Source organism: Larus michahellis, chromosome 6 (assembly GCF_964199755.1).
Source record: "Larus michahellis chromosome 6, bLarMic1.1, whole genome shotgun sequence".
NCBI lineage: Eukaryota > Metazoa > Chordata > Aves > Charadriiformes > Laridae > Larus > Larus michahellis.
The window spans coordinates 36,989,726-37,006,918 of NC_133901.1; the positions used below are offsets into that span (position 1 = coordinate 36,989,726).

Genomic DNA, 17,193 nt, shown 5'->3' on the forward strand with positions numbered 1-17,193 from the left:
CGATGGAGGGGAGGATGTCTGGTGCTGCACGCTGGACTTGGACGCCGTGTCCCATGTCCCCACAGCCGAGCTGGCTGCACCCTCTGGCGGCAGCCCTGCATCCACGCCCTGCTTTTCCTGGAAAAAAAAATAAATGCTAATTCCTTCATCCATCTCCCACCCACGAGGCTGGGGGGAGTTCTCCTGGGGACCCTGCTGGGAAGGGGCTTGGGAACTGGCAGGCGTTCGCTGAAGGAGGAATGGGGAGCAGAGGCAGCCTTCAAACCGGCATGGGAAGGGGAGCGCGGGGGCAGCTCTGCCAGCTGACAACACTGCAGTGTGCACAGCAGCTATATTTATCCACATGGCCAGCAGCTATATTTATCTGGAATGCCACAGGAGCCTAAAGTCTTCGGGGTAATTTCCGTGCTGCGGAAGAACATGATCTAGATGTCATTTTTACTGTAAACCTCCTTCTCTGCTCTTTGCTCCCCTTCTACAGGGGCCGTCACTACCTTCTCAGCCCTTCCATGCTCCTCCTTAAATCCCACCATCTCCACCATGGTGAAGCTGGGCTCATCTTCCCTCCATCCTTTTCGTACAGCCCTCTCTGGGCTCCTTTTCCCGCTGCCACTTGGAACACATACGTCTTCATTTCTCTCTCCGAGGGAAGCATTTCTCTTGATGAAGGGAGTTGGCCATCCTCTGGCTGCGTTGTTCACGCAGCCTGCGGTCTTGGACAGTTTGTGTGTTTCCCGACGAGCCCCTTCAAGCCACAGAGCCAAGGGCTATGAAACCTGAACTCTCCCAGCAAGGGCAGGAGCAGGGCACCCCTCTGCTGCTAGCCCCCAGCTGCCCCCCAAAAGGGGGCACTGAACCAACATGTCATCAGCCAACGTTCACAGCTGACAAAGGACAAGCCAAGGTGGGCAGGCAAAGCCCGATATTCGTCAACTTTCCAAAATAAAACAAACTAAAACCATTTTCTTTTTTGTTTGTGTTTGTTGGTTTTGTTTTTTTTTTAAAAGATGAGCTCATGACTTTTTAATGCTGGGGTTTGGCAGGACTGACTGCACATCCTCAGCATTAGCAGAGCCTCTTGTCTCGCACAGCATCCTTACCCACTGCCAGGCTGCGACTGGCAGCCCCGAGCACGCAGGCTCAGCTGGAGCAATTCCCCTGGTCTCTGGTTGTTTGCCCATCACCCTTAAAACACAGCTCTTGGTTCATAAGATCCTTCCGGTCCCCTTCTCACGTGGAGGACATATGCGGGGGTGTGTAAGGAAGGTGAAAGGGGAAATAGTCTGTTCTTGGGACTCTGATGCTCACCTGGGCAGACACCGCGTCCTGGCAGAAAGCATTGCCCTGCTCGGGAGAGCCAAAGTCTGCGAGCTGGGTTCAGAGCTTGAGAAAGCCACTTCCTCCCTGCAGCTTTAATGCTGCGAACAGCTTCTCAGCCAGCAAAGGTGACTCCACCCGCCGCCGGGAGAGGCGGAGAGCGAGCAGGAGGCGGCTGCGCAGAGCCACATCGACGCTGCCACCGAGCCAGCCGCCAGCTCCCGGCTCAGAGCGATGGGATCCCGCCTGTCCCTGGACGACTCCGTGCGGGTGGTGGTGGTCGGGGGTGGCTTCGGAGGTACAGCGGCCGCCAGCCTCCTCAAGTCTTGGGCCATCCCCTTCACACTGGTGGACATGGGAGACGCTTTCCATCACAATGTTGCTGCCCTCCGCGCCGCTGTGCAGAGTGGTAAGGGCTCAACTGATTTCCACGGCCTTCCCCCTGTGTGGGTCTCGGCGGGTCAGCTCTCTGAGGCCCACCAGTGACCGCAGCAGCTCGGAGGTACTCGGAGTAACATGGAACAGGGTACTGAAAGTGCCTCCTCTGCTCTAGCGATGGTGGAAGACTTGATTTTTTCTGCCTGGAAAACAAATACTTAGCTCTGGGAAGACCCACAGACTGTCTTTGTTAAGCTAATTGCCTGTCTGCTGGGAAAAACTGAGCAAAACCTACTCAGATGATTGTGTTGTTTGTTTGTTTTATTTTGAGAGTTTAGAAGGTGACTAAGCTAAAACCAGCAGCAGCTGGAAGGGGTGAATGAACGTTTTTCTGTATCTGGCACTTGAAATGTTGAGTAACTCAGTAGTGAGGCCCTGGATGGCAAAGCTCAGATGCATCTGGGATCTCACTTGGGAGACTGGGCTAACCCCATTCCTCCAGTCACTGGGGATTTAGGGGGAAAAATCCCATATTTGAGGCTGGGAACAAGCATCAAAGGGATGTCTGAAAGGCAGATAACATGACAAAAAGCCTCTGAAATCATGCCTGAAATACCCTGGACCACAGTGGAGCCCTTACTGACAAACCAGTACAGGAGATTCTGTATGGGGACCAGGGAAAGTAGTCGAGCTGAGGTTGTCACCTGGCTTCTGAGGAAGCCACATCCGAGGCAAAGGTCCTGAAGCAAAGGTCTGCTGGGCAGAGATAACGCACGGCAGAGGCCCAGCCTCTGGTCCCAGGTGCATAAAATGCTTTTGTCTGAGCAAAGATGGTGTGAGGGGAGAAGCAAAGAGGGGTTTGTTAGCCTCCACAGAGGGAGATCTCTTCCCTGTCATCTCCTCTTCCCACAGGATTTGCCAAGAAGACTTTCATCTCCTACTCTGTTACCTTTGGGGACAGTTTCCGACAAGGCAAGGTTGTTGGTATAGACCCTGGGAGGCAACAAGTCTTGCTCAGTGATGGTGAGGTGGGTGATGCAACAACTTGCAATGAGTAACTTGGCTGCCTTATGGGATCACCTGCTAACACGGAGAGTCAGCCTTCAGCAGGGCGTGTTGTGAATCTCACCTTCTCAAGGGTTTTCTTCAGCCATGTCTTGGCTGCGAGAACGCAGTACTCCAAATCTAGGCCATGTTGGTTTTGACTCATTATGTCTGGTTGGAGAAGTGACTTGGAATTTAGGTTTCAGACTGTTGTTTGTGCTTGGAGTCCTCTTGAGGGGGAAAGAGCGAGATGAGCAGGATCACAAGGCACCTACAGAAAATGTGCGTCTGGGCAGGAAGAGGAGTGTAACTTTCATCTGCTAGAGGAGGGTGCGTGCAGGACAGAATCATGCTCTGGGAAAAACAAACTGGACCTTTGCCCTGGAGCTGGATGAGAGCTGGGAATGCTGTTCAGTTGTGGCAAACACCTGCATATCTCCTACAGTGCAGGTCAGCTGAGCACATGAACCCTGACCTGTCCAATACTCCCGGGCTCAAGAGTTCACATGCACAACAGGGTTCCTGTTCTGATGTAACCCTCAGCTTGGCTGAAATGCCTGACCCCAAACAAGCCACAAACCAAGGCACTGATTGCTTTCCTCTAGGTTTCTGCCACCTGTGGGCAGACACACAAATGCTCATGCTCAATACTGGCCCTGTAACCCTAGAAGGTAGGGAGGAATGGAACCAATGACCTACTTCTATGGAGGTCTGCCCCAGAGGCAGGCCCCCAACCATCTCCTCTAAAACCACGAGGCAATGTGGGGAAAGACCGGAGCATTTAATCATCCTGAAGAGCTTGGTAGCTCTTTCTATGGATGCGCTGAACAGCACCATCCCCTCTAACCAAGCTAAGTGGCCTAGAGCTGTGTTAGGATGTTGGTGTGCAGTAAATGCCACACCCCATCTAGTGCTCAGATGAGCTTTTATTCTTAGCGATGGATTTAGAGCTCAACAATTAACCCTGGAGCTCAGATCCTTACCTAACTACAGGAAGAAACAAGGGCAGCAGCTCTGATAACTCTTTTCAGCCAAAGCATCTCATCTCTGTTCAGAAGAAGGTGAAGGAGAGTTAGTCTCTGGAGCCAGCTGTGATGGTAGCTTCAGAGTCTGGGATAAATACCAGGTTATTTCCTGTAAGCTTATGGTAGCTTCTTCAAAGCACTCAGCTCATCTGAAGAATAGTGCTTCTCTCAGACCCTGAGGGAAGGCAGTTAGGTGGTGTCACCTGGACCAGGTCTCTTCCTAAAGTCACTTTCTGACACTGACAACTTTCCTAGTTGTCAGTGGGGGCTGGAGGAGGAGGAATGAGTGAAGAGAACCGAGGAGGAGGAGGAATGAGTGAAGAGTACCGAGGAGGCAACAACTGTATTCTACCTCTGTTTTAAAGAGGTCTAACATCCTATTCCACCTTCTGCCTTCCCAGGTGCTTCACTACTCCCATCTCATTCTTGCAACAGGCAGTGATGGGCCATTCCCTGGGAAGTTCAACAAAGTCATTGACATGGAGAGTGCCATCCAGACCTATGAAGACATGGTTAAAGAGGTGAGGAATCAACTTACTTCCTAGGAAGCACTGCCTGCCTCTGTTCAGCTTCCCTGTCCCAGACACTACTATGCATATCTGGAGCCATCTGTGTCTAAGAACAAGAGACCACGATGCCTGCAGGGACAGGTACAGCATATGGTCCTGTATGCCCCAGGGGAAGACCAGCTGCCCACAAAAGGCAAAACCTGAAATGCTCAACAGTGTTACAGTGTACACAGGAAGAGCGCATGGTGTTCTCATTTTTTGTTTCCTCTTAACAAACTAGGTGGTTTATTGCTGTTGGGCCAGTGCTGTATCTCAGAAAGGTCTATTTGCGGAGTGGATGAAGGTATCTGACCTCCTGCACGTAACAGTTCTCTTGTAACATGAGTTTCTTCTTTACCTCAAGATTGAGAAATCTGAGCGCATCCTGGTAGTGGGAGGTGGTGCTGCTGGAGTTGAGATGGCTGCAGAGATCAAAACAGAGCACCCAGCCAAAGAGGTAGTAGCATATCAGTTAAAATTTACTTCATCCTTGTTTCTGAGATTGTTCTTCTGTGATGGTATCTGGGATCACTGCAAATCACGAGTTTCCATGCAATGGCAGCCTTCACCCCTACTGCTTCCTCTTCTGAGAGCATCCCATAGCCTGTCACCAGCAATTATTGGCACTAGATGCCTTTCACTGCCTCGCTGTCCTTGGGCATAATGCGGGCTGGAAGCTAGCTATAGCTGCTCCCACCTGGCATGTGGTGAGGCCTGTCCCATTCCTGTATCCCCGTTTGCTGTTTTGTCCCCAACAGGTCACCCTCATTCACTCAAAAATTGCACTAGCTGATGTGGAACTGCTAGATAGCGTCCGTCAGGAGGTGAAAGAGATTCTCCTCAGAAAAGGAGTGCGCCTCTTATTAAGTACGTACCTAACAATGCCTCTAAAGATCTAGACTCTGAAGCTCTATAAGCTGCTCTTCCTTTAGCCAGAGCATGTCCTTCTGATGTCCTCTTTCTGATCTTTTTTGACTAAGCATGGCTTCCTTGAATTCCTGTTTCTCTAGATACATCTGGGCTAGCTGGAAATGGCAGCCTAGTAAAGGTTTGTGACCCAAGGCTCTCTGTCCCAACAGGTGAAAGGGTCAGCAATGAGGAAAACCTCACGCCAAACCGGTTCCAGAAGGACATGGTCATAAGAACGGAAAAGGGCACCGAGGTGGTTGCTGACATGGTGGTCCTGTGCACAGGGATAAAGATTAACTGTTCAGCATACGCCTCTGCATTTGGTAAATGAAAAAAACCACTGGGTGGGGGGAGAAGCAACAGAGTTCTTCAACACCTTACACTTGAGTACTGTGAGGTTAGGAATCAACCCTATACAACCTGCAGTGGTTATTCCATGATACAGCAAATGCTCTAACATCACATTAAATACTTAACTGTGACATGTGACCTTTGGAACTTACAGAATTATAGATCAAGTGGCCAACAGTCTTCTCCAGCTCCTTCCGCTAATACCTCCAAGGAACCTTAGTGTCCTAGTTCAGCATGAGGCAGATGACACCTAGAAGATGATGGTAACTCCTGCCGTCAAGGCCAGGATTTCATCCTAGATATAAGCTTGTTGAGTTCTGAGCAAAAAAATAGGCTCAGCACATTCAGCATTCTTGCTGAACTGCCAGTGTCACAGGGCGTTCAGCCAATTAATTATTTGGTGATACATCTTCAGTCTGAATCCTCTTACAGCCCAATTTCAGTTATGGCACTACCACTATGGACCAGTATGACCATTATACAGTCTCCTTCTCAGGCTGCGTACACTAGCTCTTAATGTTTCTTGATGTTTCTACTGAAATATCAAAGGATGATTCATTGCATGAGACTGCAATAATTAACTACAGCAAAGCAAAAAGCGTCTCTTCCCTGACATGTAGAAAAGAGGGTGAAAAACCAACTCCTTACTTTGTGTCAGTGACATGTTCAATAACATCATCAGCATTTTGGGGTATTGGGCCACAACAAGCAACACAAAGCTCCTTCTGAAAACTTACTGTTTGGCAAAACAGGGGACAGAATGGCAAGTAACGGTGCTTTGAAAGTTAACAAGCACCTCCAACTGGAAGGCTACGAGAACATCTATGCCATTGGGGACTGTGCAGATCTGAAAGAACCGAAGATGGCCTACCATGCTGGTCTCCATGCCAACATTGTGGTGACAAATATCATCAACAGCCTGACACATAAGCCTCTTAAAACCTACAAACCAGGTAAGGTAATATCGTAGCACTGGGCCCTAGCTGTTGGGCTGCTTCTCTGTAGGGAACAGCAGTTTAACACATACACCTCAGAACTTGCATGGGACACTAGAGGTGAGGGAACACAGTTGGGGTTGACTGTATAATAAGCTTATAGCTCAGGCTTCATCTTAGTTCTTGCCAAAGACACTGTAGAAGTTAATTACCTGTGTCAGTCTACAGACGCAACGTGTCCTTTCTTCACTAACGTCTTCCTGATAAATCTACTGGTGGGTGTCTGCTATTCATCAAACTTGTTTCCTTTTCTTTAAATTGCTTACTGTCCAATTGAATCCTAGGAAGAAGGAGATGACTTGACTTTCTCCTCGTTTCTCCCCTTAAACTATACAGCAAACACAAACTGAACAATTCTAGTCTCAAAAATCTTGCTAGGTGATGGCTCTCATTAATAAGCAACTGAGGTAAATACTTACCATGACTATGCTGAAAGCTGTTCCATGTGGATGGAGGATATCCGGACAGCAGCTTGGTTTTCAGAGGCTGCTCAGTCTACTCACATTTCTTTCTACTTAAATATTGTTGTCTACCTCTTGGACTCCCTCTTGGGAGGACAGAATAGTTCTACTGCACACACGCAGACAGCCCAATCCTTCAGCAATCCCATTAATGAAAGAGGTAGAGCAGATGGTAGAAAGGAGAGAGTTGTGAGTAGTTAGTTCTCCTTGGGCCTGCTTCCCTCCTTGTCATGCAGTACATGGGTCCTATGCTTAGCTGTGTGTATGGGAACGAGGAGAGGCTTGAGGAGTGAGAATTTGGAGGAAGTGCATCACCCACACATAGTTGGGTTTGATGTTTAGCTTTGAAACTGCTTAACTTAAGCCTTTACATCTTCTTTCCAGGGTCACTAACATTCCTGCTTTCAATGGGCAGGAATGACGGTGTAGGCCAGGTGAATGGTTACTACGTGGGACATCTCTTGGTGACCATTGCTAAGAGCCGGGACCTGTTTGTTTCCAAGAGCTGGAAGACAATGGGACAGACAATGCCCTCTTAAGGGGGAGATCAGTAACAAACCAGCAGGGAATACAGCAACTGGAAGTCGGTGAGGGTGCACTTTTATTGCTTGGACAGACTGATACTGTCTCCTGCAGCACCTCCTAAAGCCACCTATTAGTGTGCTGCATTGAAGGGGGGCCCTGCTTTGCTCTAAAGGGGAAGGAGGCACTTCCAAATGAAGTGCACAGAAGTTCTCATGATAAAAACCACGGAAGGAATGTTTCTTTTGCTTCCCTGTTGAGATAGCTGTGAGCAAGAAACTTGGTTTACCTTATTTGTAACCATAAACACTGTGGTTTTCAAAATCGCTCTGGTTTGTTTATTATGTGGTTTTTCCCTGGCTTTCTCTACTCTTGCTCTTCTAAAAACTACCTGCCTCTTACAGATCCGGAATCTGCTCTGCAGCACGCAGGAAGAATGGCTCGCAGCACTGCCTGGGGAAAGCCTGCTTAAAGCCTTGAAGAGGCTATTGTAATCCTGAAACTCAACAGAATATAATGCAGCTTTTATTATGTCACTTAGAGCACTACAGGTTAGTTGTGTGCTAGGTGTGACACAGTAAGCACTTAATTACAGATGCTGCTGCTTTTTTTCTTTCTTTTAAAGGTGAGACATTCCCAGAGCAGAAGTAGGGTTTATAACAATAACCACACTTGACACATCTTTTTCTTTTTTTCTTATAAAACAAACAAAATCACCATGAAATATTTTCAGTAATTACAGAGATTATTGTGAGTTAAAAGCAAAACAGAAGCTCCTCATGCATCACTTTTAAAATCCCTTTCCCGTCTCTGTGGGCTGGAGGCAGAAGTTTACCATCTGTCCTCAAGGGAGGGGAAAAGGGAGGAGAACATTTTAAAGAGCTTTCTTTAAAGTGTGTGTGTGTGTGTGAAATATTCATCACTACAAATCTAAGATGAGGTTACTCTTTAAAAACTTCTAAACTAAAGTAACAAGGGACACTAAGCAAACTCCTGAAAAGAGATGGTAACTCAGTTTCTTAAGGTGATATACATGGCTAGAGGATGCTGATAGCATGAAGAAATCAGACTAAACCCCTCTCATCTCTAGTCACAGCTCTTCATCAAGTCACAACACGTCACACTACTACCACTCCCCCTCCTCATCACATTGAAAAAATAAAACCCACCTCTAATGCTTTTAATGCTACTCAAGTTTGTTGAAAAATAAAGTTTCATTTGGCTGCCATTGCTACTTAGTGTCTAGCTTGGCCATTTCTTGCACATAGATGCCAATACTTTCACTGTCGAAGAGCAGAAAGTAAATGTTCTTCAAGGAGGAAGAGCTGGTGCCGTCGAAATGGGTGGAAATAGCTCTTAGAGTCACCTGGGCTGCCGTCTGTTTTGGGAAGCAGTTTCTATGTCATAAGGGAAGAAAACAGAACAATTGAGTGTCAGCCATCTGTGCAAGCATTATGTACACATGATGTTGAAAGGAACAAGCCATAGCCGTACCAACTACAGGCTGCTGTTAAGACAGTGCCAGTTGCAGTTCTGCAAGGTGTAAATCCCAGGAGCAAACCCCACGGTTCCGATAGCAACATTCACTTGCTGCTGTATTACTTTCCTGTTTTCGTTTGCTTCTACTTTTTACAACTACATGAAGTTTTTTACTGCTCTTCCTTAGAATTAAACTGTGCTCTGCTGGGCAGGCTAAATACTTCAAGGGATGATTATTTTTTTAGTTGAAAACTGAAAAAAAATTATAATTAATTACATCAACTACTTGTGGGCCAGCACAATCTAGCCCGTGTCCTTCCTCTGAGGCAGGATTACATATAACTTTTCTGCTTCTGAAAAAACATTTGTCGAACCTGTATACTTAAAGATCTTCAGTGATGGGGCTACATGAGAATACACAGATAAGCCATCCCAGCACCTAACAATCCTTACACTTGAAAAATTACGGTATTTCTTTTCATAGCATGCAGAGCTGCCTCTGCAGTGTCTTCTCCTCCCCCCCGATAGCACTGTGATGTGCATTTGTGTTTATTTCCCGTTCCAAGTTTAGTACCACCCACTTCTCCTTACTCAATTTCATGTTAGGGATTTCAGACTACTTACCACATTTATATTAAAAGCTATCTAAAAAAGAGCTTGGAAACTAGTCGTCAAACAACTGCTGTATCCGTGTTCACTCTAGTCCAAATGATTTTCCTACTTTTAGTCCCTGGACAGCATCTGCAGCAACTCAGTTGATAACAGGCCTTTCTGGCAGCAAGCTATCTATAAGAACCTTTTGAAAATGTTTTTCAGTTAATTTATATCTGCTTCACAGCACAAGTAATTTCATCTAAATTGCATTTCCCTACTTTTTAATGACAAGATCATAGAGGTGAGAAGCCCCAGTACAACTGAGAAATCCCATCTATTGCTACATTGTATCAGTTACTGTAAACAGTCCCTAAGGTAGGTGTGGAATAATTACTAAATTGGCCAAGAATACAAAAGTACAGCATTGTTCACACATTAAGGAAAGTCATAAAATCAAGAGGCTTCTGAGGTAGAATACAGCCGCAGCTAGCACACAAAGAATGCAACATCTGTGATTCCCTGTACAAGGTTGTTTGCGAAACTACACGAGGGATGGAACGGAACACGCTTGTTCCGTGGCCTTCCCTTGTGACGAATAGCAGATATGGGGACGAGATGGTACTACGGAACTGATAAGCGGCCTACACGCTACCCGAGCCAACATTTTGTCTAATGTTGATGAAATGCTGTCCTTTTGTGCGAACTTTGCTCACCACAATGTACCAAAACACACCTCCATCCCGGAGGCTATCCGCCCCCGAGGTGTGAACGCTCCTCCTTGAATACATTAATCATAATAAAAGTATGTATGACTAAAGTCACTCAAACTCCACTTTGAAGATAAAAAAATAATATAAAAATAGCCCAAGAGAGAGGGGATGTCAGGGAAGACACCATCGCGAAGAATTCCACCGCTGATTTCCGGGATCAGTCGACGGGCTGAGCCTTTCTTCCCCCCCATAGGGACGCCTTTGGGTAAGACTTCGATTACACCGAGCGCTTTCTCGGGGACTTAGAAATTTCTCTAGAGAATCTCTACCCTACATTTATAGCCAGGCTGTATCGTTTATAGTTTTGTCGCGCGTTTGTATACTTAGCAATATCTTTATTTGCACGTGCTTTGCAGACAGTGTATTTATCACCGGCAATCCTAAAGAACCTGTATATCTGTTGTTTAAATAAACTGCACTGTTTAAGTAGCTAGTCGTTCCGCTTTCTCACTGAACGCGACCAAAACTACAGAGAGGCCGTGCTAGTTCGGGAGCACGACTAGACTGAAGGTGCAGTCCACTATTAGTGTATCCAAATCGTAGTAGTTTAATACATATTAAACGCGATTGGACTGATAGTGCTGAATTGGGCATCACTCAGAATTTAAACCTAGCCGCACCTAGCCTCCCACCTCGGTGAGGAGTGTTAGAACGCAAGGGGGTTTATCTTCTGCCAAAACCGCTTGGCCCCGTTTCACGCAACAGTATTGGCGTAGTCGGCAGGATTGCCATGGATAAACTGCTGCAAAAATATGATTGTGCCCCTTCCCAGGCTGGGAAGGAGTGGGCCCAAAAATTTTGGAAGGATGAAGAGAAAGTGGTGGAACGTATTGAAGAGTGTCGGGTTTCACAGAAGCTCAGAGCAGGGAAAGGCAAGGGTGTGATTTGTGCTGTGTTAGGCGCCTGTTTATCTTGTGCACAACAAGAAGCTAGAGAAACCCCTGCTCCTAATCTGATTTCAGCTGTAGAATATGCAACCCTGAAATCGGAGAACGAGGTGCTGAAGTCATCATTAGCCTTGCAAAAGGAGACAGGAGAAAAATTAAGAACTCAAGTTGATAAGCTTGTGAGTGAGAATGAATATTTAGGAAACCAGAATGCTCAACTTAAAATATTATTAGAAACGGTGACTGGGCTCTTAGATAAAATGCAGCCCTCGACCCAGGTCCAACAGATTCGTAAGTTAATGTGTTATCCAAATTCCGGAACCCAGACCGGAGATTTTTTGTCTAATAGTGAGGATGACGAAGAAGATGAGGAGGAAAGGACTTTTACTTTGAAATCCCAAGTTTTTCCTTTACGTCCTCTGGTTAAAACTGAAACTGCGGTTGATGACGATGATGAAATTCACACCACTGTGCGTACCGTTCCATGGACACCAACCGAGTTAACAAAAATAAGGGAGAAATATTCGAGGCGACCAGAAGAGTCAGCTGTTGAGTACGTGTGGCGAGTTTCTTCTGAAGGGGGGGACAGAATTATGCTGAGTGAGGAAGAAGCAGGGGATTCTTGGGGACCAGGAGTGTTTTTAACAACTATTCCTGGTGGACCTCGCTGTCTTTTTAACCCCGTCGGTCAAGTAAGACCGAGCAGATTCCCTTTTCTTTTGTGTCTTACAGGAACCTTAGATGAACTGTATGTGGACAGACGAACTGTTGCCACCTCACAACGACTGAAGAGAGATGTGACTGGTATCTTAGGAACAGGACTGGGAGTCTTAAATAGTATAGATGCTGAGATACTTGCAAACAAACTAGTCACAACTACTAGTGATCTAGACAAATTAAAACATCCTCTACAGTCCTCTCTATCAGCATTGGGAAATCACCAATGGCTTTTATCGAATATATTGCCTCAGTGGGAGGAAACAGGTGAAAAAGACCATCAGCTGATCACAAATGCACTTGGTACAACCCGAAACAATGTTTCCTTGGCCCTTAGTTGTATCCAAGCCCAACTGTGGATGCAATCTATGACAGCCGCAATTATAAGGGAAGGTGAAGAAGGCACCTTGCCCACCGAAATTCGAAAAGTAATATGGGATAATGCAATTGAGTTTGAGAGAAAATTTCAATCCTGGTGGTATCTGGTTAATTTCACCTATGATCCCACTGAGAGCAAAGCCACAGCTTTTGTCTTAATGATACGCAATGCCTCAGCATACAGCATATACCCAATCATCGCACTGGGGTTGAATCACCATGGAGCTATACTCCATCCGGTAGAGCATAGAGTGTGGGCACGACAAAACGAGAATAAATGGCAAACTGTTGATGTTGAAGCATGCATTTCACGAGATCAACAAGGATTCATTTGTGAGAGTAATACTCTCAAGGCACAAGACATTTGTCTTGACACCAACCAGAATGTTTGTCATTTTGAGATACAACCTGATGAAACCCCAGAAACTGTGCTTGTATATATTGGGAAAGGGTGTGTTTGCATGAGGTCTCCCTGTACTTTTGTATTCGTAGATGACATAGCAGTAGATATAAGTAATAACTCAAATCTTTGTGTTTGTAACTTTACTAACATCATTGGATGTGACTTCAGTTATTCAGCTCCTGTTACGTCTTTTCAATTGCTACAATCTAATTACACATTGATTCGAGATTTGCTGCCTACCCCTATCGGAATGAATCTCTCACTAGTGAAGAAGTTGCTACAACACGATGAATTGAAGCGATTGTTGAAAGAGGCCCAAGAAAATGGACAAAGAACTCTGATTACTGTCCATCATGATGTTGAAGAAATACACCATGTACTGGAAAGGGTCAAGAGAGACGGAGGACATGAATGGTGGGACACCCTCTTTGGATGGTCACCAACAGCTACAGGACTTTTTAACAAGATGCTCCATCCTGTTGTTGTTCTACTAGTACTCACTGTATTGTGCTTTGCTTTGACAATTGTTTTGTATGTTAGACTTTGGATTATGATGAAACGCTTAACTCGCTTAATCACCCCACAAGAAGTATTTGCACTTGATATCCCTCGCCATAAGAGGACATGTGATATTCCCCATCAGTATTGATTATCGTGGAGCTTGAGTGACTGTAGTCACGGGGTGGATTATGTGGAATAATTACTAAATTGGCCAAGAATACAAAAGTACAGCATTGTTCACACATTAAGGAAAGTCATAAAATCAAGAGGCTTCTGAGGTAGAATACAGCCGCAGCTAGCACACAAAGAATGCAACATCTGTGATTCCCTGTACAAGGTTGTTTGCGAAACTACACGAGGGATGGAACGGAACACGCTTGTTCCGTGGCCTTCCCTTGTGACGAATAGCAGATATGGGGACGAGATGGTACTACGGAACTGATAAGCGGCCTACACGCTACCCGAGCCAACATTTCGTCTAATGTTGATGAAATGCTGTCCTTTTGTGCGAACTTTGCTCACCACAATGTACCAAAACACACCTCCATCCCGGAGGCTATCCGCCCCCGAGGTGTGAACGCTCCTCCTTGAATACATTAATCATAATAAAAGTATGTATGACTAAAGTCACTCAAACTCCACTTTGAAGATAAAAAAATAATATAAAAATAGCCCAAGAGAGAGGGGATGTCAGGGAAGACACCATCGCGAAGAATTCCACCGCTGATTTCCGGGATCAGTCGACGGGCTGAGCCTTTCTTCCCCCCCATAGGGACGCCTTTGGGTAAGACTTCGATTACACCGAGCGCTTTCTCGGGGACTTAGAAATTTCTCTAGAGAATCTCTACCCTACATTTATAGCCAGGCTGTATCGTTTATAGTTTTGTCGCGCGTTTGTATACTTAGCAATATCTTTATTTGCACGTGCTTTGCAGACAGTGTATTTATCACCGGCAATCCTAAAGAACCTGTATATCTGTTGTTTAAATAAACTGCACTGTTTAAGTAGCTAGTCGTTCCGCTTTCTCACTGAACGCGACCAAAACTACAGAGAGGCCGTGCTAGTTTGGGAGCACGACTAGACTGAAGGTGCAGTCCACTATTAGTGTATCCAAATCGTAGTAGTTTAATACATATTAAACGCGATTGGACTGATAGTGCTGAATTGGGCATCACTCAGAATTTAAACCTAGCCGCACCTAGCCTCCCACCTCGGTGAGGAGTGTTAGAACGCAAGGGGGTTTATCTTCTGCCAAAACCACTTGGCCCCGTTTCACGCAACAGTAGGAAAGATGAAAATTCACAGAACCAATACAGCATAATTCCTGATCTACCCAACAAAACCAGCATTTCTTGGGCAGACGTGTAGGTGAAATAAAACAACAGCAAAACCATTAAGTTTTATTTGAAAAACTGCCTTTTTTTTCAGACAACTTGGAGGTCGTTTGATAAATCAAGTGTAAACCAGCAGCACCTGGTAAGACATACTCTATTTTCTGTTAGCAGGAGTAATTGTAAGAGCAACAGAGAGTGAAATGGAACTATGCAGCAGAAGCATCTGCACTATGACTAATGCTCCGAGACTGGATTATTCTTAGATAACACTTACAGGAAACACAAGGTCTATAGAGACTATTTCTATTGGCATTAAAAGCTACAGTTCATTTTTGAAAGCTGAACTTCATTATTAAAGAGAGGTAAAACAATTTATCACATTTGCTTTAACTGAACACTATAAAAAGATCCATGTATAAAGGAAGAAAAATCGCTAAATATTGTGCTGTCCCCAATTTATTCTTTCGTCCTTATCCATAAAAATATTATTTTGTCTTGAAAATTGTCTGTCTAAAAATGGTATTTTCACCTCCTGTGTATTCAGTCACGTGTGGTGATTTCATTGATCAAAACACAGTTTTACTTCCATTTTATTCACTATCGGGCCAACACAACTCTACTCTTTGGGCATTACTAAGAAAATCAGTTGTTACATTTCAAATTAAATGTAAGCGTGCAAACTCCAACATGAGAGAACAACTTCTGCATTTAGCAGGGCTTGTGTAAGGCTTCTTGTGATCAGAGACCAAGCAAGATCAATGAACTGTCAGTTTCAAAAAAAAAAAAAATTGGATTTCTTAGTCAAGCACATTTTATTTGCTAGTTATTGAGAAAGAAATGTGCAGTTTCACAGTTGGTGTCATAGTTCCCTTTTTAAAGCAGAACTATATTTGAGAAACATTGATTTTCTTCTGAAAGAAAACATTTTATGTGACTAGTCTGTTTAATATATATTCCCGGGATGACTTAAGTGAACACCTCACATTTACCTAGCTCAGGTTGCATCACTGTTACTTGCCTTCACTGTTACGCTGTTATAATCTTATTAGTACGAATGTATTTTTAATCAGATTCACCACAGCAAAATGAAGGGACACATAAAAACTGAGGTGGTGCAGGCCCATAGTAGAAGAATGAAAATTACTGCCTAGCAATAGAAAACCCAGCGAGTCTACTCAGCACTCCCGTGGGTTAGCTAATTTCTCTGTATAAAGGCTTTCTGGTTGTTCCATGCAAACACTGCACTTCAAGCTCCTTGAATCTGGAGAAGCTTGGTGTCAGATGGCACCTGCCAAGCCCTCTCTGGAGGCAGGATCAGCCCTTTCGTGCCATAGGGTCCACTCAATCACAGCAGCAGCTCTCTGACAGCTAATTATACCATCGCTACCCAATACAGAATCCTCCTATGCAGAAAGAGTCATACCTGCCACTGGGAAATGGAGGGAAAGCCACGGACTTTAACTTCTTGTCTTCTGCGGCTGTTAAGCAGTTCTTTATAGTCTCTTCAAGCTGCTCTTCACACTTGTCTGATCCCCACTGTGGGATGTGACAGTGGATGACAAACTTTGCCGCAAGGCCACTAGACTGAGTAAGTGCAGCTAATACAAATGAAAATATAACATTTAGTTTTGAATACAAACCACCCTGCAATGACCTCTCAATCCAAAGTACTTTCTCTAATTACATTACTTCTCCAAAGAAATACATTAGTGATTGAAATATACCACAATGGCTCACTCACAATCATAATCTGACTGTCTTCTCATTACTTTTGTGATCAATTATTATTTCTTTGGAGACCAAAGAACCCGGAGCTCATTTGGTTAACACAATAATATTTTATAGCTTTCTCATTCAGCATGGCCTGTGGATTTATTTTATGCAAAGTATCAAAACCTTGCACTGAACACAGTATCATTAATCCCGCAACAGACATTTCTGCAATGCTGTCACAGCCTTATCTGAATGCTTTGCACAAATATCCTGCATCAGCATTACACCTCCAGAGTGTTAGGGAGTAACATTTAGACCCATTTCACAGTTGAGTAATTCCAGACAAGGACACGAAAATCAAAGCTGTTTGTTGAAAGTTTCTAACGGATATGTGCAATTAGGAATCTCAGATTAATTTTTCAGAAAGCGTAATATTTCTCCAGGACCTGCAGAGTCCACAGCATGGCATCAGTTTGTTGTTGTAATTGTGACCATTAGCACTTCTGAAAATACAGATCTCAGGAATCTCAGGTTAAACACCCTGAAATTAGCTGTGCAATTAATGTCCAAGGATGAAAAACTTAGGATTTAATCACTTGTCCACCAGAAGAATTCTGCTGCAGGCACAGAGGAATTCTGTCTAATGCTTCACTGTGCCACTTAAACCAGAGGAGAAATGTCAGGCCTTTAACTATAGGGAGCAAATTGACTGAAAACAACACAGGTATCCTGTGAGCAGCACTTGAATTCAAGCCCATTGGGCTGGAGCTCAAGTGTTGGCAGTAGATCTCCAGTGATTAACAACCATTTATTGTCACTTGCTTCAAGACCAGTAGAAGAGGCAATTTCAAACACAGCAACACAAC

The 17,193-nt window shown here is 44.9% G+C and overlaps 2 protein-coding genes across 9 annotated transcripts in view; one reads left to right on the forward strand and one right to left on the reverse strand.

Annotated features, from left to right (window-relative positions):
- Positions 1 to 1,025: 1,025 nt before the first annotated feature.
- AIFM2 (AIF family member 2) lies at positions 1,026 to 8,783 on the forward strand. Its single transcript, XM_074593152.1, has 9 exons — positions 1,026 to 1,726; positions 2,608 to 2,723; positions 4,166 to 4,285; positions 4,677 to 4,769; positions 5,071 to 5,179; positions 5,392 to 5,544; positions 6,325 to 6,525; positions 7,413 to 7,615; positions 7,955 to 8,783. Exons 1-8 carry the CDS (start codon positions 1,552 to 1,554, stop codon positions 7,565 to 7,567), a joined length of 1,122 nt encoding a protein of 373 aa, XP_074449253.1. The 5' UTR covers positions 1,026 to 1,551; the 3' UTR covers positions 7,568 to 7,615; positions 7,955 to 8,783.
- MACROH2A2 (macroH2A.2 histone) overlaps positions 8,231 to 17,193 on the reverse strand; it is a 32,185-nt gene continuing 23,222 nt past the window's right edge. For all 8 annotated transcript variants that reach the window (XR_012587750.1, XR_012587749.1, XM_074593154.1 and 5 more), the window contains exons 8-9: positions 16,038 to 16,212; positions 8,231 to 8,947 (exon numbers count right to left, since the gene is read on the reverse strand). Coding sequence is in view for 6 of the 8 variants with exons in the window: in XM_074593154.1 (XP_074449255.1) it covers positions 8,782 to 8,947; positions 16,038 to 16,212 (341 nt within the window). In the remaining 2 variants the exon portion in view is untranslated. The remainder of the gene's footprint in view (positions 8,948 to 16,037; positions 16,213 to 17,193) is intronic.

Excerpts from the sequence above, each read along its gene's own strand:
- AIFM2 (XM_074593152.1), top strand. The coding sequence starts at position 1,552 with ATGGGATCCCGCCTGTCCCTGGACGACTCCGTGCGGGTGGTGGTGGTC. Across the intron at positions 2,724-4,165 it reads TCTTGCTCAGTGATGGTGAG|GTGCTTCACTACTCCCATCT; the intron begins GTGGGTGATGCA and ends CTGCCTTCCCAG. Across the intron at positions 6,526-7,412 it reads TCTTAAAACCTACAAACCAG|GGTCACTAACATTCCTGCTT; the intron begins GTAAGGTAATAT and ends TCTTCTTTCCAG.